Below are 25,080 nucleotides of genomic sequence, written 5' to 3'. Positions count from 1 at the left end.
GTATATTTATAAATTATCAACCTAATGCAAGGATCCTCAAACTACGGCCCTCCAGCTGTTGCGGAACTACACATCCCATGAGGCATTGTAAAACTCTGACATTCACAGATATGACTGGGCATGATGGGAATTGTAGTTCCTGAACAACTGGAGGGCCATAGTTTGAAGACCCCTGACCTAATGCATGTCTATGTTGCATAATATGAAACATCACTACAAAGTATTTCCAATCCACCGTGCTCTTTTGAAAACATATATATGGGTTAATAAAAGCTTTCTATACATGAAGTGTGCACTCACCAGATGAAGAAGTGTGCACTCACCAGATGAAGACTATGCGCTATGCACAAAATACATTCAGGCTGAGCTGAAACATCATATCCAGTCTATTGCCTGTCACATATCTATTATTGCTATCTAGCAATTATCTGTACTAACAATTTTTTTGTTGTTGTTGACAGAACTGAAGCTTTCCTTTAAATATACCATTAACTCATTGAGGCAAAATACCCTTACATATACCCAGTGAAGTGACTGGCCTCAGGCGATACACAGAGATGAAACAAATCATTGGACATAGCTGTACCTCTTTATTTCCAGCCATCTGACCTGTCCAGCCTACAACACATAGGTGAATAGATTTTTCTCAGCAGCAGAAGGCAGGGGACGAGGAACTTATGTCACACACACAGCAGAGCTATAGCATGAAGCTGAGTGTAATCTGAGAGCTGATTGAAAGAAAGTGACACCTCCCTCTTCATAGATTCTGAAACATAGAGCTGAGGGTTTGAGTCATCTGCTGTGTGTTGGAGGGGAGGCTGGCCATCTTCCTGGAGGCTGGAGTGTTGGCTTAAAGTCGAGGTTCGCCCACCACTGCAAAAATTAAAAGCCAGCAACTGCACATACTGCAGCTTTTACTAATCGAACACTTACCTGTCCTGGAGTCCAGCGATGTCGACACCACAGCTGAAGTTTCCATCAGCTGTCGTGTGCATGCAGCATCCATTGCGAGTAAGGGCACCTTGGGAACCCTACTGCGCATGCATCCTCTCTCCTATTGGCCCAAAGGCCGGGAAAAGAGGAGGGTGTCCGAGCGGTGACATCAATACCCGCGGTTGAGGCTCCCGGAAGTGGGAACAGGATACCTGTGAAAAACAGATATCCTGTCCCCCCTCCCCCCGAAAAGTGCCAAATGTGACACCGGAGGGGGGAAGAGTACAACGAGCGGAAGTTCCACTTTTGGGTGGTACTCTGCTTTAATCTATTTGAGTGAGTCATGCAGATAGCAGAGAAAGCATAAATCAGAGCGGAGCCAGATTTGGCTTTGGATTCAGGTTAGTACATACTAAAGTCGGATGTGCTTTGTTAATTTTTAATGTCTGAGGTTTACAACCACTTTACACTGCTGGCTTTCTTTACATGCTTGCTTTCCTTACAACATCATACTCTTTAAACTGACTAGTTTTCCTGTGAAAAAAAAAACAGACTCGTTTTACTGTATTTATGTCAGTACTGACGTTTCACAAGATTAATATATACATTTGTTTTTATTAGTGTTACTATTTAGGGGCCACGAGTGATGCAGCTACAAAAATTGTAAGTGAAGTTACTCGTCCTATGAGTGCTCATGTGCCAGTATCCAAAATCTGTGAGAAACTGAGGAAGATAGACATTCAGATCTGCGAGCTGAAATATGGTATGTATAGGATATGTAAAGCCATTGCACCTATTTTGTCATATCAAAAGGTCACGCCTTAGAATTAGGTGACCAAATTTTCAAACTGAAATCTGGGGACACCCTCCTGACCATGGCCACTTTTAATGCGGGGTGGAGCAGGGCAGAGCAGTGGGTGGAGAAAATAGCAGCACGTAAAAAAATAAATTTAACCTAGTAGCTTAACTAAGGGAGGGCGATACAAGTGCTTGGAAAAATAATGAAAGGATAGCATCTTCAATGTTGATGGAAAGCACTCTTTCAATTATAGTCTTCCTTCATTTACACTGAAGTGGCCCTTCATGGGAATGTTCAGGATGCGTAGGGGTGAGGATGGCACACACGATAGGGATTCAAGTCGCAGAGCTCTCATGGGTCCAAGCACATAGTAGAAGGGGCCATGCATGATTACATCAACACAATGGGGGTTATTTACTAAAGGCAAATCCACTTTGCACTGAAAGTACACTTGGAAGTGCAGTCGCTGTAAATCTGAGGGGTAGATCTGAAATAAAGGGAAGCTCTTCTGAATTTATTATCCAATCATGTGCAAGCTAAAATGTTGTTTTTTATTTTCCTTTCATGTCCCCCTCGGATCTACAGCGACTGCACTTCCAAGTGCACTTGCAGTGCAATTTCAAGTGCACTTTGCACTTGTAGTTTGCACATGTAGTGCAAAGTGGATTTTTCTTTAGTAATTAACCCCCACTGTCCCAGATGTCAGGACTCATGAAGAGCTGCTGACAGGGTCTTAGGGCCAGATCCACAAAGAAGTTACGCTGGCGTATCTATTGATACGCCGCGTAACTTCTAGTTTGCTACGGCGTATCTTGTTTTGTATCCACAAAACAAGATACGCCTGAAGCTGTGCTTGATCCGACTGGCGTACGTCTTAGTACGCCGTCGGATCTAAGGTGCATTTTTACGCTGGCCGCTAGGTGGCGTTTCCGTCGATTTCCGCGTCGAGTATGCAAATTAGCTAGATGCGGCGATCCACGAACGTACGTCCGGCCGGCGCATTTTTTTACGTTGTTTCCGTAAGGCTTTTTTCGGCGTATAGTTACCCCTGCTATATGAGGCGTATCCTATGTTAAGTATGGACGTCGTTCCCGCGTTGAATTTTGAAAATTTTATGTCGTTTGCGCAAGTCGTTCGCGAATAGGGCTTTGCGTAGAATGACGTTCACGTCGTAAGCATTGGCTTGTTGCAGGTTAATTTCGAGCATGCGCACTGGGATACCCCCACGGACGGCGCATGCGCCATTCAGAAAAAACGTAATTTACGTTGGGTCACGACGTATTAACATAAAACACGCCCCCATCTCATCCATTTGAATTGCGCGCCCTTACGCCGCCAAAGTTACTTACGGCGTAAATTCTTTCAGGATAAGGAAAATACACTGTAAGTTACGGCGGCATAGTGTATCAGAGATACGCTACGCAGGACGCAACAATGCGCCAGGCTACGTGGATCTGGCCCTTAGTTTATATCATAGGACAGGAGAGAGTATCTAAAAAAAAAACAGAATTTCTCTTTGATAGGGTTAAGGTCCACTTTGGAACATCCATATGCTTCTGCTATGCATTATGATTTATATATATATATATATATATATATATATATATATATATATATATATATATATATGTATATATATATATATATATTGTGCAAAAGTCTTAGACAGGTGTGAAAAAATGGTGTAAATTAAGAATGCTTTCAGAAATAGAAATCCTGCTGCAGAATACATTTGGGGCCAATGACATGCCTCCCAGATGGTATGGCATAATGGATAAGTGTCTGCCTGTATTTCTCAGCATTTAGGCTACCATTGATCCTGACCAAATCTCCAACTCCATTTGCAGAAATGCAGCCCCAAATGTGCAATGAACCTGCACCATGCTTCACTGTTGCCTGCAGACACTAATTATTATACCACTCTCCAGCTCTTTGGTGAACAAGCTGCCTTCTGCTACAGCCAGACACAGTATTTATTATTAATTTTGACCCATCAGTCCAGAGCACCTGCTGCCATTTTTCTGTACCCTAGTTCCTATGTTTTTGTGCATAGTTGAGTCACTTAGCTTTATTTCCACATCGGAGGTATGGCTTTTCATGAATACCATTTGTAGCCAGACCTCTCCGGACAGTAGATGGGTGTACCTGGGCCCCCCTGGTTTCTGACAGTTCTGTGTTGATGGCACTGCTGGACATCTTTCCATATCGAAGGGAAGTAAGCATTATGTGTCTTTCATCTGCTGCATTATGTTTCCTGGGCCAACCACTGCGTCTACAGTCCTCAACATTGCCCTCTTTGTGCTTCTTCAAAAGAGCTTGAACAGCACACCTTGCAACCCCTGTCTGCTTTGAAATCTTTGCCTGGGAGAGACTTTGCTGATGCAGTATAACTACTGGTAAATTGTGTCTCATTGCCGTGCTCAGTCTTGGCATGCTGTATGGCCTGTGACATGAAATTGTCTTCCACAATTTCACCTTAGTAGCAGGGTTTGGCTGTTCCTCACCCAGTTTTAAGCCTCCGACACAGCTGTTTATGTTTCAGTTAATAAATGTGTTTCAACCTACATATGAAATTGATGATCATTAGCCACTGCTTGGTATAATAGGTTAATCATACACCTGACTCTAATCCTACAAAATCCCTTACTTGCGCAAGTGGACAAAGTGTGCAAGTGTAAGAATTGATGCTGGTGTGATTTTGTTAATTGGTAAAAATAAACAATTAAAATATATATTTCTGGAAGCATTCTTACTTTACAGCATTGCTTCACAACTGCATACAACATTTGAACAGTACTGTATAAATATATATATATATTAATATATATATATATATTGTGACAGGAAGTCAGGTAAATCTGTGGGTGTTGTCACAGACGGGACATACATTTCTGCCTTGTTTAGACAATACACCAATTGTTATTAGGCGTCGGCTGCAACAGTAGCCAGAAAAGGTCTAAGGGCATTGGAAAACTTCAGCTGTTCAGAATGAGGCAATTAAGGCCTCTATACGTAATCCAGAGGATTACCACTGATTTGCTGCATCCTGAGGCTTTGTGAGAAGGAGAGCAGTGTACTGAAAGTCTTCTGAGGAGGTGAGGAAGATTGATTTTTCTGTGTGATAAAAATCAAAAGACTATTGTTTTTCTGCTGTATGACCAGCAGTGTCTGCCCAGCACTAGGCTGAGCCAGACTCCCTACATAGGTTCCTGTGTGGTGAAGGTAGACGCCCCAAGTGGCCAGGGTTTATTTTATGTTTGATTTTGTTTATGCTGTTTGGATGCTTGCACTTGTTTCCATCAAGATGGAAGAATAAACCAAAATCTTTGTTTTCAACTGTCTCCGACTGCCTGTCTGTATAAATTCAGTGTGTAGTGAACCCATCCAGGGGGGTCACACACCCCGCTACCGAGCTAACCCCTTACAATATATATATACAGTAAAACATTGGTATGCGAGCGTAATTCATTCCAGAAACATGCTTGTAATCCAAAGCACTTGTATATCAAAGCATTTTTTTTACAGGGTATAAAAGAGAAGAGAGGCGCCTCTAAGTGTAGCAATATGTTGCTAAATGTTGTACCTTCGTTAAATGTAACCATATTGCTACACTTAGGAGCGCCTTTCTTCTTTTTTATACTCAGTTGTGACATGACACTACTCTTATATCATGACATCGCTTGTATATCAAGACATCGCTTGTATATCAAGGCAAAATGTATTAATACATTTTGCTTGTCTTGCAAAACGCTCTCAAACCAAGGTTTTACTGTAGTATTTATTTATTTTTAATAAACTTGCGTTTTGGCAATAATTTTAATAATTTAGATTTTTTAACTATGCAGTACATCTACCAATCATAAGACTGAACAAAATGGAAATCTGATGGGCTCATATGGACTAGGCCATACTATAATAAAATATATTTTTTAAATGCTCAATTAAATATGCTGGATTTATGTAGCGGTGTACCTCTTTCTCATACATATTCTCTTTGTCCATGTGTTTTGTGATGCAGAAAAGAAGATTGATCCAAATTCTGTGGACCTGGCTAAATTGAGGGTGGCAGAGTTAAAGAAGATACTGGGCAGCTGGGGAGAGACATGCATAGCCTGCGTAGAGAAAACAGATTATGTTCAGCTTATAAAAGAACTAGCTCCAAAATATACTGCACAAAATCAAAGGACAGATCTGTGAAATCCTCTACTCTAATTAAAGATGAAGCTGCTGTATAACAGAGGAATGGAAAATGGATATGCTGTCCATAACAATCCTTTAACTATAAGATTTCATATTCTAACCTATACAAATAATGACAGCTGAAATCATGGTTGCTATGGGCAACACAATTACATTTTCTTCCTATTTTAATAAGTGAATGTTAATTATACGTTTAATGAACTCTGGATACATCAATGTTAAAACATGTATAGTTAATAAAAGGTACCGAAAATAACACCCTGACAATTATATGTGCATTTAATATCATTAATATTTTATAATAATAATAATCGTCATCATCATCCTCATCATCCCTGAATAGAAGTATGGTAAATCCATTTGAATGTGTGGGAACATGTGTGATCTCAGCAGAATAGATGCCATTGTTAGTTACTTAGGAGGCTTCCTAGGTACAATAATGAACATTATATGCAACGTGTTATTACAAAGAAATTAAGCTGCTTTCCCTTAGTCATTAATTGGATTCAAACCAGCCCTAAAGATTTAATCAGGTTGGTGGCTTTTAAGGAATCATTTTGACATGATGGCATTAGTACCTACAGTCATATGAAATAGTTAGTAGTAAGTACAATCAATTGAAATAGTTGACCTTTTGAACATGTTTTAAAATATAGGTAAACGTGTATAGGCAAAAGCGATGTACTGTACTTGAAATAATAACACATAAAATTGACATGGTGTATTCATTTTCATGGTCTAAATTTAACAAAATGAAGATTTTTCATATAGAAAAGTAAGTACACCCCTACAGTTATTACTTCAGATCCATGAAATTAGAATCTGGTGTTCCAGGTTAGGTGTCATTGATTATAACCTCTTTAGGCTGGATTAACACCTATGCAGTTTTAGGGCCAGATTCAAGTACATTTGCGGCGGTCTAACGTATCCCATTTATGTTACACCGCTGCAAGTTTTAAGCGCAAGTGCTTGATTCACAAAGTAGCGTAGCGTAAATGCGTCTGGCGCAAGTCCGCCTAATTCAAATGGGGCGTGTACCATTTAAATTAAGCGCGTTCCCGCACGGCATAAGAGGGTATGCAGGTGAACCTGTCTTATTATAACCTTAGGCATCTAGGGTCTGGTCAGGGGCGGACTGACAACTCATTGGGCCCCCGGGCAATAGGAGATTATGGGGCCCTGGGCAATAGGAGAATATGGAGACTGGGTGAAACTCCTGCGCTGTCTTGGATAGGTGAATGGTGGAGAGGGGAATGTGGGACGTGAATGGGAACACTGCAGCAGACAAAGAAAGTCTATCCTAATTAGACAATAAAAGATAATTTGCAAAAGGTGATGATGTCTGCGCTGTGAATGATTACCACTGTGGGCAGGGGAGAGAGGAAGGTGAGGGGGGGGGGGGAGAGGGGGGGGAATTAAGGTTAAAGAGGGGGGGGGGTTGAAGTCAGGTGGGTCTCTGGAGCAGTAATGAAATCACAAAAATGGTAGAGGTGCAGTTGCAAAGTGGTGATTAAATCAACATAAACTAGACAAAACTGTGCATATCACTGAAGAGGACTGAGAAAAAACTACAGTACATATATCTGACAGTCCCAAGTTAGATGAAAAAAAGAACCAAAATCAAATTCCAAAAAGTGCTGTTGCAAGAAAGCATACTGAGTAAATAATCAAAAATAAAGTTCCAAAGCCAATGATGAATGAAGATGTGCGGGGAAATCAAATCCAAATGAATGAAGATGTGCGGGAAAATCAAATCCAAATGAATGAAGATGTGCGGGAAAATCAAATCCAAACAAGTGCGCCCACACCGTTAGTGATCCAAGCAGCTTACCTCCTGGTTATCATTCAACAACCCCAAAAATGGGTGCTCTGGCCTTTCATTTGGTGGGGATCTTCCTGGTGAGTCTCAGTAGTTGGTCATGTATGGAAAATATATAATAATAAAGATAATGTGGCGTGATGCTGGTATCACATAGATAAAACAAAGGGGGAGCTCTGTATAAGGTGGATGGAAACTCACACAACTTACACGCTGTGTAGAAATGGAGTGCTTGTCTCCACGAGCGCCGAGCTCGTCTCCCTAAATTCTCCTGCACAACTTTTCTTCCCTAGATGTCCCTAGACGTGACGTGACGAACACGTGTGGGACACTAAGCACTGGCAGCAGCCCCTGACGGACGGTAAACGAGCGCGGCGCTCGTAGGATATGTAACCGATACCAGACTGCTACATGTGAGTCTTTTAAGATTGTTTTATGTTTTAATTAAATTGTTTTTATACGGAATCACGCGATGTGCCCCCTTTCTTCTCCTTCCTCCACCCCCTCTGCCTTCGCATGGGCCATCTGCTCCGCGGACATCTAGGGAAGAAAAGTTGTGCAGGAGAATTTAGGGAGACGAACTCGGCGCTCGTGGAGACAAGCACTCCATTTCTACACAGCGTGTAAGTTGTGTGAGTTTCCATCCACCTTATACAGAGCTCCCCCTTTGTTTTATTTATGTGATACCAGCATCACGCCACATTATCTTTATTATTATATATTTTCCATACATGACCAACTACTGAGACTCACCAGGAAGATCCCCACCAAATGAAAGGCCAGAGCACCCATTTTTGGGGTTGTTGAATGATAACCAGGAGGTAAGCTGCTTGGATCACTAACGGTGTGGGCGCACTTGTTTGGATTTGATTTTCCCGCACATCTTCATTCATTTGGATTTGATTTTCCCGCACATCTTCATTCATTTGGATTTGATTTTCCCGCACATCTTCATTCATTTGGATTTGATTTTCCCGCACATCTTCATTCATCATTGGCTTTGGAACTTTATTTTTGATTATTTACTCAGTATGCTTTCTTGCAACAGCACTTTTTGGAATTTGATTTTGGTTCTTTTTTTCATCTAACTTGGGACTGTCAGATATATGTACTGTAGTTTTTTCTCAGTCCTCTTCAGTGATATGCACAGTTTTGTCTAGTTTATGTTGATTTAATCACCACTTTGCAACTGCACCTCTACCATTTTTGTGATTTCATTACTGCTCCAGAGACCCACCTGACTTCAACCCCCCCCCTCTTTAACCTTAATTCCCCCCCCCCCCCCCCCTCACCTTCCCCTCACCTTCCTCTCTCCCCTGCCCACAGTGGTAATCATTCACAGCGCAGACATCATCACCTTTTGCAAATAGGAGAATATGGGGCCCCCAGGCAATAGATTATGGGGCCACACAGTATACACACACATATATACAGTATACATACACAGTATACACACACAGACACGCAATATACACACACAGTATACATACACACAGAATACACATACACACACTGAAAAGGTACTGGAGAAGCGGGCAGCTATAATCTTGGGATTTTTTTTAAAACACAGATTTTTAGATACTGTGCTTGGTTTTACTGAGGCTGGCAACCCTGATGGGCCCCCTAGTGGCATGGGGCCCTCAGGCAGTGCCCAAGTGCCCGAATGGTCAGTCCACCACTGGGTCTGGTGTTCTCTTATGTCTATTGACATGTGAGGTGTCATCATGCCAAGACCAATAGAGTTCTCTAAATCCTTCAGAAAGAAAGTTGTAGATGCCTATGGGTCTGGCAAGAAATTTAAAAAGATTGTCAAATGACTTAAAATCAATCATTCCAGTGTAAGGAAGATAATCTACAGGTGGCATAGATTTCAAACAATTGCTAATTTGACCAGGACAAGCTGGCCTAGAATATTTAACCCAAGAGCTGACCATTTGCTACAATTCTTGCAAAAGTTGGGGCCAAAGTGCATGCATCTACTTTCAGATAGAGATTGCTCCTCTTCAACCTGCAGAGTTGTGTTAGAAAAAAATTATTTGCCATGTCCAAAAAGAACATTAGAGCAAGATTACAGTTTGCTATTAAATATAAAGGCAAAGATTGGGCCTTCTGGAACAATATGCTGAAGACAGACCAATGATAGAGATGTTTGATCGCAGTAACTGTAGACAAGCTTGCTGCAAAGCAAAGACAGTATTTCAAAAGAAAAACCTCATAACAACTGTAAAGCATGGTGGTGGAAATGCTAAAGTTTGGGGTTGCTTTGCTGCTTCAGGGCCTGGGCAGCTTGTAGCAATCAAGACAGCCTGAGGAAATTGTAGCCTCAGGAAACTGAGGCTACAATTTGCACAGACTCACCAAAATTGGACAATAGGAGATTGGAAAAATGTTGCCTGTTCTGATGAGTCTCAATGTCAGCTGCGACATTCAGATGGTAAGGTCAGAATTTGGCATAAACAACATGAAAGCATGGATCCATCCTGCCTTGCATCAACGGTTCAGGCTGGTGGTGGTAGGGTAACGGTGTGGGGGATATTTTCTTGGCACACTTTGGGCCCCTTAGTACCAATTGAGCATTGTTTAACCACTTAAGACCCGAACCTTTAGGCAGCTAAAGGACCCGGCCAGTTTTTGCGATTCGGCACTGCGTCGATTTAACTGACAATTGCGCGGCCGTACGACGTGGCTCCCAAACAAAATTGGCGTCCTTTTTTCCCCACAAATAGAGCTTTCTTTTGGTGGTATTTGATCACCTCTGCGGTTTTTATTTTTTGCGCTATAAACAAAAATAGAGCGACAATTTTGAAAAAAATGCAATATTTTTACTTTTTGCTATAATAAATATCCCCCAAAAACATATCTAAAAAAATTTTTTTCCTCAGTTTAGGCCGATACGTATTGGTTTACCTATTTTTGGTGAAAAAAATCGCAATAAGCGTTTATCGATTGGTTTGCGCAAATTTTATAGCGTTTACAAAATAGGGGATAGTTTTATTGCATTTTTATTAATTTTTTTTTTTTTACAACTAATGGCGGCGATCAGCGATTTTTTTTTCGTGACTGCGACATTATGGCGGACACTTCGGACAATTTTGACACATTTTTGGGACCACTGTCATTTTCACAGCAAAAAATGCATTTAAATTGCATTGTTTATTGTGAAAATTACAGTTGCAGTTTGGGAGATAACCACAGGTGGCGCTGTAGGAGTTAGTGTTCACTTTGTGTGTGTTTACAACTGTAGGGGGGTGTGGCTGTAGGGCTGACGTCATCGATCGAGTCTCCCTTATAAAAGGGATCACTCGATCGATACGCCGCCACAGTGAAGCACGGGGAAGCCGTGTTTACATACAGCTCTCCCCGTTCTTCAGCTCCGGGGAGCGATTGCGACGGAGCGGCTATAAACGAATAGCCGCGCCATCGTCCCGGATCGCTCCCCGAGGGAACCCGACCGCCGCAAGTACCGGTGGGGGGGGTCCCGATCGGACCCCTGACCCACGTCTAGGCAGTGCCATTCTGCCGACGTATATGTACATGAGGCGGTCGGGAAGTGGTTAAAAGAAAAACCTCATAACAACTGTAAAGCATGGTGTGAAGCATGGTGGTGGAAATGCTAAAGTTTGGGGTTGCTTTGCTGCTTCAGGGCCTGGGCAGCTTGTAGCAATCAAGACAGGCTAAGAACAGGACTCACCAAAATTGGACAATAGGAGATTGGAAAAATGTTGCCTGTTCTGATGAGTCTCAATGTCAGCTGCGACATTCAGATGGTAAGGTCAGAATTTGGCATAAACAACATGAAAGCATGGATCCATCCTGCCTTGCATCAACGGTTCAGGCTGGTGGTGGTAGGGTAACGGTGTGGGGGATATTTTCTTGGCACACTTTGGGCCCCTTAGTACCAATTGAGCATTGTTTAACCACTTAAGACCCGAACCTTTAGGCAGCTAAAGGACCCAGCCAGTTTTTGCGATTCGGCACTGCGTCGATTTAACTGACAATTGCGCGGTCGTACGACGTGGCTCCCAAACAAAATTGGCGTCCTTTTTTCCCCACAAATAGAGCTTTCTTTTGGTGGTATTTGATCACCTCTGCGGTTTTTATTTTTTGCGCTATAAACAAAAATAGAGCGACAATTTTGAAAAAAATTCAATATTTTTTACTTTTTGCTATAATAAATATCCCCCAAAAACATATCTAAAAAAAAATTTTTCCTCAGTTTAGGCCAATACGTATTCTTCTACCTATTTTTGGTAAAAAAAAATCGCAATAAGCATTTATCGATTGGTTTGCGCAAAATTTATAGCGTTTACAAAAAAGGGGATAGTTTTATTGCATTTTATTAATTATTTTTTTTACTACTACTTTTTTACTACTAATGGTGGCGATCAACGATTTTTTTTTTGTGACTGCGACATTATGGCGGACACTTTGGACAATTTTGACACATTTTTGGGACCATTGTCATTTAAAAATGCATTGTTTACTGTGAAAATGACAATTACAGTTTGGGAGTTAACCACAAGGGGGCGCTGAAGGGGTTAAGTGTGACCTCATTTGTGTTTCTAACTGTAGGGGGTGTGGCTGTAGGTGTGACGTCATTGATTGTGTTTCCCTATAAAAGGGAACACACGATCAATCACGGCGCCACAGTGAAGAACGGGGAACACACAGCTCTCCCCGTTCTTCAGCTCCGGGGACTGATCGCGGGACTCCAGCGGCGATTAGGTCCGCGAATCCCGTGGCTGCAGTCACGGAGCTTCGGACCGGTCACGTGCACGCGCCGGCGGCGCGCGCGACCCCACGGCTGGGCTTAAAGAGCCACGTACATGTACGTGCCAAGCCGTGCCATTCTGCTGACGTATATCGGCGTGAAGGGGTCATTAAGTGGTTAAACACCATGGCTTACCTGAGTATTGTTACTGACCGTGTCCATCCCTTTATGACTACAGTGTACCCATCTTCTGATGTCTGCTTCCAGCAGGATAATACAAAATGTCACAAAGCTCAAATCATCTCAAACTGGTTTCTTGAACATGACAATGAGGTTTTACTGATCAACGTCCGATAAACAAAATCAAAACCAATTCTGTTTTATCTTATACAATAAATACCTTGTAATATGGCATCTTTCATTTACACAGAGAAAAAAACATGTCAAGGCACATTAACAGATAATGAGGTGCCTTATTGAATCACATACCATGTATTTATTTTCAGTGAGAACAATGTATTACTATGATAATGATAAGCCCTGGGTATGATTCACGTCTAATTCTCATTTTCTGCTGTCTGCTAGGCATTTTCTGCTGAGGTTGTTCCATGAAGAAATTATACTGCATGCTTAAGCACAGCGTCTGAGACTTCATTCTATTAAAAAGCAACAGTCGGAACTTCAGTATTTTATGCCTACTGGGAAAGGTCTGTTTTCATCTGCAAAATGCACCGTAATGTGTAGCATTTCATGGGTGGACAGATCGAGTTAATGACCAGATTGACGCTAATGATTCTAAGCGAGTGAGCTGAAATGCTGTATTATATTTGATAACATTTTTTTATGTTCTGTAATGTGTGCTGACTGGTTTCATTTAAAGGGAAAGTACTTTTTTTTTTAAATGCTGATATAACATACAGTGCCTTGCAAAAGTATTCACTCCCTTGGCTTTTTACCTATTTTGTTACATGTGAGGGATCAGAACACAATAGTCAAAGTTGGTGAAGTAAAATTAGAAAAATACATACCGTATTTATCGGGGTATAGCGCGCACCCCTAAAGTTGCCCCGAATTCCTGTGGAAAAAAGTTTTTTTGTACTTACAGTTTTGGTGTCTTGCGCGGCGTCCATCGGAGGCCTCGTCGGGTCCGGCGTCCGTCTGCGGCTTCGGGTGTCCTCTTCGTCGGGTCTGGCGTCCTTCTGCGGCGTCCTCGTGTCCTCCCTGCTCGTTTCCCGCGCCGAGTTTGAATACTGCGCCGACATATACAGAGCGCAGTACACTTGTGTATTGTCGGGCAGGCTCGGCTACTCTCGCGCTGACGTCCTGTACGTCCAGGACGTCAGCGCGAGAGGACCCGAGACTGCCCGACAATACACGAGTGTACTGCGCTCGGTATATGTCGGCACAGTATTCAAACTCAGCGCGGGAAAGCGGGTATCGGCGTATACCGCGCACCCACGATTTTGTCCTGATTTTCAGGGCAAAAAGTGCGCGGTATACGCCGATAAATACGGTACATAAAACGATTTTTCAGAAATTAAAAACGGATAATTGGCATGCGTATGTATTCGCCCCCTTTGTTATGAAGCCAATAAAAAGCTCTGGTGCAACCAATTACCTTCAGAAGTCACATAATTAGTGAAATGATGTCCACCTGTGTGCAATCTAAGTGTCACATGACCTGTCATTACATATACACACCTTTTTGAAAGGCCCCAGAGGCTGCAACACCTAAGCAAGAGGCACCACTAACCAAACACTGCCATGAAGACCAAGGAACTCTCCAAACAAGTAAGGGACAATGTTGTTGAGAAGTCAGGGTTAGGTTATAAAAAAATATGCTAATCTTCGATGATCCCTACAAGCACCATCAAATCTATAACCAAATGGAAAGAACATGGCACAACAGAAAACCTGCCAATAGTTGGCCGCACACCAAAACTCACAGACCGGGCAAGGAGGGCATTAATCAGGGAGGAAGCACAGAGACATAAGGTAACCCTGGATGAGCTGCAGAGTTCCACAGCAGAGACTGGAGTATCTGTACTTAGGACAACAATAAGCCGTATGCTCCATAGAGTTGGGCTTTATGGCAGAGTGTCCAGAAGAAGCCATTACTTTCGGCAAATAACAAAATGACACATTTTTAGTTTGCGAAAAGGCATGTGGGAGACTCCAAAATGAATGGAAGAAGGTGTAAATAATGGTAACAAAGATAAATCCGCCCTTTCTGTGTTCCCACCACTGTGCATATGAACAAATAGTCATAATCAAATTTGCAAAAGAGTGAAGCAGCTACTTTAAAAAAAATCAAACTGTGAAAAACACATTCTAAAACCCTAAAATTAGTGTAATAAATATAAGCAGCGCTGTAAACAATGTAAGATGAAATATCCGTTTTCACAGGTATTCAAAAATAATGCTAATTTCCATAAATATCACCATGTGACAAAAGTGAATATGTGCACAAATTCCAACAAATATATATAAATGTGTTTAAATATTAATTAAATATAAGTCCATATATTACATCAAGTAGGTTTGTGAAAAAATAATGATAATAGCTTCCAATCTTCCACCACATCCGGTGTCAGTGAATCCTCTCCCGTCAGATGCAAAACTTACCAACTCAAATTGCCTTACACTCTCGTGTTCGGCGTGTAAACGTGTACAAAAATACCTCACTGGTAGGTATAGCAGATAATCCCAGTTCCAACCAATTCACTGCCAGAAAGCTCTGCAAATAAAAGAAGTGCTCAAAATAGCATGATACTGTAAAATCTGTTTAACCACTTACCCCCCGGAACATATTGCTGCCTAAAGACCAGAGTACTTTTTGCGATTCGGGACTGCGTCGCTTTAACAGACAATTGCGCGGTCGTGCGACGTGGCTCCCAAACAAAATTGGCGTCCTTTTTTTCCCACAAATAGAGCTTTCTTTTGGTGGTATTTGATCACCTCTGCGTTTTTTATTTTTTGCGCTATAAACAAAAATAGAGCGACAATTTTGAAAAAAATGAATATTTTTTACTTTTTGCTGTAATAAATATCCCCCAAAAATATATAAAAAAACATTTTTTTTCCTCAGTTTAGGCCGATACGTATTCTTCTACATATTTTTCGTAAAAAAAATCGCAATAAGTGTTTATTGATTGGTTTGCGCAAAAGTTATAGCGTTTACAAAATAGGGGGTATTTTTATGGCATTTTTATTAATATTTTTTTTACTAGTAATGGCGGCGATCAGCGATTTTTTTTTTTCGGTATTGCGACATTATGGCGGACACTTCGGACATGTTTGACACATTTTTGGGACCATTGGCATTTTTATAGCGATCAGTGCTATAAAAATGCATTAGATTACTATAAAAATGCCACTGGCAGTGAAGGGGTTAACACTAGGGGGCGGGGAAGGGGTTAAGTATGCCTGGGTGTGTTCTTACTGTGGGGGGGGGGGTGGCCTCACTAGGGGAAACACTGATTTTCTGTTCATACAGTGTATGAACAGAAAATCAGCATTTCCCCTGCTGACAGGAACGAGAGCTGTGTGTTTACACACACAGCTCCCGTTCCCCGCTCTGTACCGAGCGATCGCGTGTGCCCGGCGGCGATCGCGCCCGCCGGGCACACGCACGGGAGTCGGGGGCGAGCGGGGAGCGCGCGCGCGCCTCCGGCGGCGCGCGCGCGCCCCCTAGTGGCGGCTATACGATAGGACGTATAGCTACGGGCTCTCGCCCAGGAGAGCCGACCTGCCGCCGTATAATGACGGTGGCTGGTCGGCTACTAGTTAATAACACGCTTAAATCTTCAAATATAGCACTCACATGAATCTCAAAAAATAGAGCAATACACTGCACAGCAAACACTTGTTCAGAGAAGAAGCGAAAACCGAGTATATTGGTCGCGGCGGACCCAAAGTGTCCACTGATTGCTCACCACCTCCCTGCTGTGGCTGTGCGGCAACCATCTGAAGGGAACGTGTGACGTGTCAAGGCCGATCAAGGAAGCGGAGATCCAGGAAGGAACAGCGGGGAGGTGGTAAGCGATCAGTGGACACCTTGGGTCCGCCGCGACCAATATACTCGGTTTTCGGTTCATCTCTGAACAAATGTGGGGCGGTGCGCTTTCGTTACAGTGAAAAAACCCTGCTTGCAGCATCTTTAGAGCACATTTGGGGAGCTAGAAAACGCATCAATAAAACTCCTCACCATTGAAATTATTGTGAACTGCCTCAAAAGCGCCTCAAAAATGCCCCACTAGCATTTTTGGTGCAGTTTTTGAGCCTTGTGTCCTTTAAAAACTGCACCAAAAGCACTGCAAAAGTGCTCCATTAATGCATAGGCGTTTTACTGGCAGTTTTGAAGCGGAAGTAAACTTTACAAAAAAATGAGAGACAATACCTTAAAACAAAGCCCTCCATTGGCAACTTGTCACCAACGTCAGGGCTTCCATCCTCACCCGTTCTTCCTTCTAGGTTCGTGGATTCCTGCCATTTGAATGGACGAGCAGTGAAGACGACACTTCCACGCATGTTCGCTAGAGTCACGGCTGTTCCATAGAGCTCCACAGCAAAACAAGCTTTCCCCTCCTGGCAGTTTCTTTTGAATATATTTTAGCTGCGTGTACAGACCAAATAAGCTTGTATTTAAAAAATTTACCATTTAAAATGCATTGCTATGAATCAGAGTCTGTAGTAAATTGTTAGCAGAGACATTTTTTAGACGCTAGCTCACAGCAGCTAAGTTGTGGTGGTTTTCGTGGACAGTAGGATATGAAAAAAAAGACAAGTCAATGGTTTACAATTTACAATGGCCACTATTGTGATAGCAAACTTGTATTTACTACAAGGGATATAGGGGTCAGTAATGATGAAGACATCAGGTTAAATAAATGCCAAGTCAGTAGGTTAATTTTTCATGTGCGACCATTGGAGACTTATAAGTAAACTCAACATTAGATCTGTGGAAAATTGAACTGTTGGGGAAAGGGGGGGAATAAAAATCACAAGAGTCTCTGCACTTCCAAAGCATAATTTATTTGATAAACTAATCAGTCCAGTATAATCTCTAGATAACACACACACACACACACACACATATATATATATATATATATATATATATATATATATATATATATATATATATATATATATATATATATATATATATATAAATATATATATATACCTGTTACAAATTAACTTAATTACGGATTGGTGATCAACTGGCAGATTTCATTTTCACCCTTTATTCACCTTGAACCAAACTGCTACCCATCGGGCTGCAGATATATATAAAAAATAATGTCCTATAAGGTTCTGGATTAGTCAAATGTGTGGCCAGATGTGCGACATAGAGAAGCCTATCCTACCCACACCTAATAACTGTATGTCTATTTTCTCCATCAGCTAATCCCCCACAGTTATTACCTTTTGTTTTCAATTTATTTTTATTGTTTTTTTTTTTCTTAACCACTTGACAACTGGGCACTTAAACACCCTTAATAACCAGACCAATTTTCAGCTTTCGGTGCTCTCACGTTTTGAATGACAATAACTCAGTCATACAACACTGTAACCAAATGAAATTTTTGTCCTTTTTTTCCCACAAATAGAGCTTTCTTTTGGTGGTATTTGATCACCTCTGCGTTTTTTTTTTCGCTATTAATTAATAAAGAACGAAAATTTTGTAAAAAAATGAATTTTTCTTTATTTCTATCATATCATTTTGTAAAAAAGTATTTTTTCCTCATACATTTGGCCTAAAATGCATACTGCTACATATTTTTGGTAAAAAAAAAAAATTGGATATTATTTAGTCTGGGTGAAAGTTATAGGGTCTACAAGCTATGGTACCAATTTCTGAAAATTGAACAATTTGATCACACCTGAAGTACTGACAGCTTTTCTCATTTCTTGAGACCCTTACAAGCCAATAAAGTACAAATACCCCCCAAATGACCCCTTTTTGGAAAGTAGACATTCCAAGGTAGTTAGTAAGAGTCATAGTTAGTTTTTTGAAGTTGTCATTTGTTCCCACAATTCTTTGCAAAATTAAGATTTTTTTTTTTCCATACCAATATTGTCATTATAACAGGTTATTTCTCTCACATGGCATGTATATTCCACAAATGACACCCCAAAATATATTCTGCTGCTCCTCCTGAGTATGGCGATACCACATGTGTGAGACTTTTACACAGCGTGGCCACATACAGAGGCCCAACACCGAAGTAGCAACTTCAAGCATTCTAGGAGCATAAATTACACATCTAATCTCTCAACCACCTATTACACTTTTGAAGGCCCTGGAGCACCAGGACAATGGAAACGCCCACAAAGTGACCCCATTTTGGAAAGCTAACACCCCAACGTATAATCTATGAGGCATAATGAGTCTTTTGAACAGTTCATTTTTTTGCAGATGTTTTTGGAAAATGTGGAAACAAAATTACAACGCATTATTTTTACACAAAGTTGTCCATTTATAGGATATTTCCAACACATAGCATGTACATAGCAAAAATTACACCCCAAAATATATTCTGCTGCTCCTCCTGAGTATGGCGATACCACATGTGTGAGACTTTTACACAGCGTGGCCACATACAGAGGCCCAACACTGAAGTAGCAACTTCAAGCATTCTAGGAGCATAAATTACACATCTAATCTCTCAACCACCTATTACACTTTTGAAGGCCCTGGAGCACCAGGACAATGGAAACGCCCACAAAGTGACCCCATTTTGGAAAGCTAACACCCCAACGTATAATCTATGAGGCATAATGAGTCTTTTGAACAGTTCATTTTTTTCCAGATGTTTTTGGAAAATGTGGAAAAAAATAAAAACGCATTTTTTTTTACAGAAAGTTGTCCATTTATAGGATATTTCCAACACATAGCATGTACATAGAAAAAATTACACCCCAAAATATATTCTGCTGCTCCTCCTGAGTATGGCGATACCACATGTGTGAGACTTTTACACAGCGTGGCCACATACAGAGGCCCAACATCCAAGAAGCACCATCAGGTGTTCTAGGGACATAAATTACACATCCAATTTCCTTACAATCTATCACATTTTTGAAGGGCCTTCATATTTCTAACACAGCATGTACATACCAAGAATTACACCCTAAAATACATTCTGCTGAGTAATGGGTAAAAAAAAAAGAAGATTACCTGTGGTTTTAGTAGTGCAATTGTCCACAGAAGGAGAGCCCCGATCCAGGCAGCAGGCAGGGACGTGGTCACTGGTCAGCGACAGTGAATGGAATTGTCCAGGCAGCAGGCAGCAGGCAGGAATATTGTCCATAGTCAGTACAGTGCCAGCAGTGGCAAAATATTCGTCCTGGTAGGAACATGGTCCAAGTAGCGGGCCAGGAAAGAATGGGGACAGGGGTAGAGGCTTCTCCCACCCAAATCTCTTTGAAGCCTCCGGGCAACCAGACCCTAATCCGGGAATGAGAAAACTAAAAAATTATTTTTTTCATCCAGAAAAACAATTCTGGAGCCCCTCACATATGTGAGACCCATGTGTTCCCACTAGTATAGCAGGGTAAAAGATCAATCCAAGGGGCAGGCAAAAAACGTGGTCAAACAGTCCAGGGTCAGTTCCAGAGCAGGCAGAGGTAGGTACAGTTTAGGGTTAGGCAAAAGAGTGGTCGTATAACAAGCCAGGGTCAGTTCCAGAGAAGGCAGAGGTATGTTTAGGGTTAGGCAAAAGAGTGGTCGTATAACAGGCCATGGTCGGTTCCGGAGAAGGCAGAAGTATGTTTAGGGTTAGGCAAAAGAGTGGTCGTATAACAGGCCATGGTCGGTTCCGGAGAAGGCAGAGGTATGTACAGTTCAGTGCAGTGGCATAAGGGGTGTGGGGGGAAATTACAGGAAATGAGAATTGCGTTTACCATACGTCCCTAATAATGTAGAAACGTATGGTAACGGCGGAAACATGTTCCAATACAGAGGCCTGGTTGGGAAGGACAATCGGGACAGTAATACGTGGTGTCTTTTCGAATTCCTCTTCTGGAGCACACCCGGCACCTCTTCTGATTTCTGTTGCCTGTTTCACGGGGGGGGGGTTTGCTCAGGAAAGTGACGCTCGTGCAGTCTGCTCACAGAATCAGAGCGAATATTTTCCGGTGGGTTTTCAGGGTACAAAAGGGCGGTGATGACTTCTTCTTGATAGTCCAGATATGATACGGGGTTCTCTGATGATTTTTTGTAAATTACATAGGAATTATAGAAGGCCAAACTAAAAAAATAAATGGACACTTATCATATCTGTACCAGTGGCGGGATTTTCTTGTGGGCAGGTAGGGTTCTATCATCTGGTCATTGAAGTCCACTCCCCCCATGAACAAATTATAGTCATAGATGCATTTTGGTTTTTGGATTGGGCCGGTTCTTTTGGGGACTTCCACACAGGTGTCGTCATGGATTGATGTGAGCATGTGGACGTTCCGTTTGTCCCTCCACCTGACAGCCAATATCTCCTGGTTCCTCAATGCTGCAGACTCCCCTCGTCTGAGCTTTTGATCCACCAGTTTTTGCGGGAAGCCTTTTCTATTGGGTCTTATTGTGCCACATGCTGGGGTATTCCGAAGGTAAAGACAGCGAAACAGGGGCAAGCTGGTGTAGAAATGATCCACATAAAGGTGGTATCCCTTTCCAAAGAGTGGATAGATCAGATCCCAGACCACTTTTCCGCTGACTCCCATATACTCTGGGCATTCAGGGGGATGCAGTTGGGAGTCCTTCCCTTCATACACCATGAATGAGTAGAGGTACCCTGTGGCTCTGTCGCAAAGTTTGTACATTTTGACCCCATATCAGGCCCTTTTGCTGGGGATGAACTGCTTGATGCTCAGCCTGCCTGAGAATTTGACAAGGGACTCGTCCACGGATATGTTTTGTTCAGGGGTATATAATTGGGGAAATTGTTGAGCGAAAAAATTTAGAAGTGGCCGAATTTTATATAGCTTGTCAAAAGCAGGGTCATTTCGGGGAGGGCACTGGGCGTTGTCGTTAAAGTGGAGGAACCGCATAATTATTAAATATCGGGATCTTGGCATAAGGGAGGAGAAGAGTGGCATGTGGTGAATGGGTTTGGTGGACCAGTAGGAGTACAATTGTTTTTTTTTTTAAAGTGCCATAGTAAACGTTAGGCCTAAGAAAATGTTGAATTCGTCCACGGTTAGTTCTCTCCACTCAAAGGGGCGGGCATATCTGGAACCAGGGTTACTTCTTATGTACTGTTGTGCGTAGAGATTGCACTGGGCCACAATGAAGGATAGCAAATCTTCGGTGAAAAGTAAATTAAAAAAATTAAGCATGGAAAAGTTTTCGGTGTTCACCTGGACACCTGGCTGGGCAGTGAAGGGGGGGATATTTGCTGCTCCAGAATTAGGGGGAAGCCACAGGGGGTTTTGAAGGCCATAGGGAAGGCTGGCATGGCCCCTATCCCTTTGGGGCTGAGATGACACCCTACTGGTGCCTGGGCTTTGTTGCAGTGGCACATCGCTTGAGGTGGACGGCACAGCTCTTGAGGTGGACGGCACAGCTCTTGAGGTGGACGGCACAGCGCTTGAGGTGGACGGCACAGCGATTGGGGTGGACGGCACAGCGCTTGGGGTGGACGGCACAGCGCTTGGGGTGGACGGCACAGCGCTTGGGGTGGTAGGCACAGCGCTTGAGGTGGACGGCCCTGCGTGTCTGGGAGTAGGCCGCTTCTCCACGCCTGCACCCCTTCTTTTCCTGGGCACACGTTCCTCTTCAGATTCTGAATCAGACCCACTGTCTATAACGGGTTCATAGGCCGAATCAGAATCGGACAGAGACTCCTCGCTGCTCTCATCGCTCATGGCTAGTAGACGCTGTAAGGCCTGCTCACCGGTAAAGAATTTGTTTGCCATACTGGTGGCTGGTGAGGCTGTACTGCAGAGTACTGTGGTGGCACTGGTGGACACAGGTGGGCACAGGCGGCACTTATGTGCACTGTAGTGGCACGGGTGTGGCTCTGGTGGGCACAGGCGGCACTGGTGGGCACAGGCGGCACAGGTGGCTCTGGTGGGCACAGGTGACTCTGGTGGGGCTCTGGTGTGCACCGATTAGCAGAACAGGCAGCACTGGTGGGCACAGGCAGCACTGGAGGGCACAGGTGGCACTGGTGGGCACAGGTGGCCGTGTTGGCACAGGCGGCACTGGTGGCACAGGCGGCACTGGTGGGCGCAGGCGGCACTGGTGGGCGCAGACGGCACTGGTGGGCACAGGCGGCACTGGTGGGCACAGGCGGCACTGTTGTGGCACTAGTATAGGACTGTTGTGGCACTGGTGCGGCTCTGGTGACTCTGGTGGGGCTCTGGTGTGCACCGATTAGCAGAACAGGCAGCACTGGTGGGCACAGGCAGCACTGGTGGGCACAGGCAGCACTGGAGGGCACAGGTGGCACTGGTGGGCACAGGTGGCACTGGTGGCACAGGCGGCACTGGTGGGTGCAGGCGGCACTGGTGGGCGCAGACGGCACTGGTGGGCACAGGTGGCACTGGTGGGCACAGGTGGCACTGTTGTGGCACTAGTATAGGACTGTTGTGGCACTGGTGCGGCTCTGGTGACACTGGTGCGGCTCTGGTGACACTGGTGTGGCACAGGTGGCACAGATGTGGCACTACTGGGCACAGATGTGGCACTACTGGGCACAGATGTGGCACTGTTGGGCACAGATGTGGCTCTATTGGGCACAGATGTGGCACTTTAGGCACAGATGTGGCACTATTGGGCACAGATGTGGCACTGATGTGGCACTATGGGCACAGATGTGGCACTATGGGGCACGTTTTAACTATGGTAAGGTCAGCAACACTCACAGTTTATCTCCTCTTCTCTCCCGCTGATACTGTGTGAGGAGAGGAGAGGAGGTAAACTTTCCCTGACCTCCTTTGTTTACATTGTGATCGCGCCGTCATTGGACGGCGCGATCACATGGTAAAAGACAGCTGTTACTGGTCAATTACCTTGATCTGTGTAGCGCCGGGTCTCATAGACCCGGCGCGCACAGAATTTTCTGTGTGCGCGCCCGAGGCGGCGCGCATTACTGCTTCTGCTGGGTGCCGTTTCAGAACGGCGACCCCCAGTTAAGCAACCACCTTGCCGCCGTTTTTCGACGGCGGCCGGTGGTTAACTGGTTAAATACAAAAAGTTTTCATTCAATCAAGATTCTAACACATTGTGTATCTGTTCCTACTCATTATACAGAACCTTGATCAATATCCATAAATCACATTACCTTTAATACAGAATTTCTCACAACATATCCCTGCATATATTCTACTGTCTTCATTTCCCTTTCATCCTCAAACCCATTCATCCAAAAAAAACAACAAAAACAAAACCCATAACCCTCCTATTCTCTCCCTTTCCATGTACTCATTTTATACTTCATTTATATTTCCCCTTCATATTTTTTCTTATTTTTCATTTATAAATATTCTTTCATTTTTTGAGAGACTAAATTCATCCGATTTTTGCCATAATTCTGGCATTTGATAATTTATGTGTCCTTCTTCTCTTATCTGTCTTTCCATATATTGTATTTCGTTCATTTTACATATCCATTCTGCTATTTTTGGACTTTTATTTTCTCTCCATTTATGAGCTATTATTGTTCTAGCTGCTGATGTCATATGATAAAAAATATCCTTCTTAATACTCTTTATTGATTCTGGCATCAAAGATAATAATGAGATATCTATATTTGGATTCCTTTCTATTCCCGATATTTTTTGATATATCTCATGAACTGTTTTCCAGGATTTTCTCACCATATGACATTCATACCAAATGTGTTATTACCTTTTGTTTCACTTGACCCTCCCTTCTAGATTGTAGGCTCTAAAGAGCAGGGCCCTCTGATTCCTCTGTATTGAATTGTATTGTAACTGTGCTATCTGCCTTCATGTTGTAAAGCGCTGTGCAAACTATTGGCGCTACATAAATCCTGTATAATAATAATAATAAAGTCACTTGGGGCAGAGCCAGATGCAAGATAGACAAGTTGAAAAATAAGAGACTCTGTACCACCTTTGAACAATTTACAAATGAGATTAATTTTATAACCACACAAATGTAGTTCATATAGAAGTAATTTAAATTGAAAAACATACATGAAAATCCTATAGCAATGTGTTACACATTGTATAAATTGTATGTATTATTGAGACAGTGGAATAGTGTGACCTTCCTTTTGTGATAAATCAGCATGAAGGAAGGCCTGGGAAGTGAATTTCTTCAGAATGGCCAGACAGGACAGGATATCTGATGATGGTCTATTATTGGCTTGGGACCAACAGACATTATAAAAACACAATAGATTTCCTTCATTTATTTGCTGATAAAATCTCAAAGGTTAATGATTTGTTGGAAAACTGAATCAAAATACCTAAATAAATCTCTCATCGGTAAACTCAACTAGGCAACCTGCAATGTTTAATGGAATAACTTTTATTTTGGGCAAATCCCAGAATTAATAAAACTTCATGATGTTATTTTTCACGTACATAATATACACTATATGCTACAATATGAGAGATTGCAAAAATGTCATAGAATATATATTT

At 42.7% G+C, this 25,080-nt stretch overlaps 1 protein-coding gene across 1 annotated transcript in view; it reads left to right on the top strand.

Moving 5' to 3' along the window:
• The window catches only part of CDNF (cerebral dopamine neurotrophic factor), a 45,552-nt gene extending 39,350 nt beyond the window's left edge, over nt 1-6,202 (top strand). The window contains exons 3-4 of the mRNA XM_040343423.1: nt 1,555-1,696; nt 5,751-6,202. Coding sequence (XP_040199357.1) covers nt 1,555-1,696; nt 5,751-5,929 — 321 coding nt within the window. The 3' untranslated portion in view covers nt 5,930-6,202. The remainder of the gene's footprint in view (nt 1-1,554; nt 1,697-5,750) is intronic.
• Nucleotides 6,203-25,080: the final 18,878 nt, after the last annotated feature.

The sequence above is a fragment of the Rana temporaria genome, chromosome 3 (genome assembly GCF_905171775.1).
Source record: "Rana temporaria chromosome 3, aRanTem1.1, whole genome shotgun sequence".
Lineage (NCBI taxonomy): Eukaryota > Metazoa > Chordata > Amphibia > Anura > Ranidae > Rana > Rana temporaria.
The sequence above is the reverse complement of the archived record's forward strand: the minus strand, read 5'-3'. Positions and strand labels throughout refer to the sequence as shown.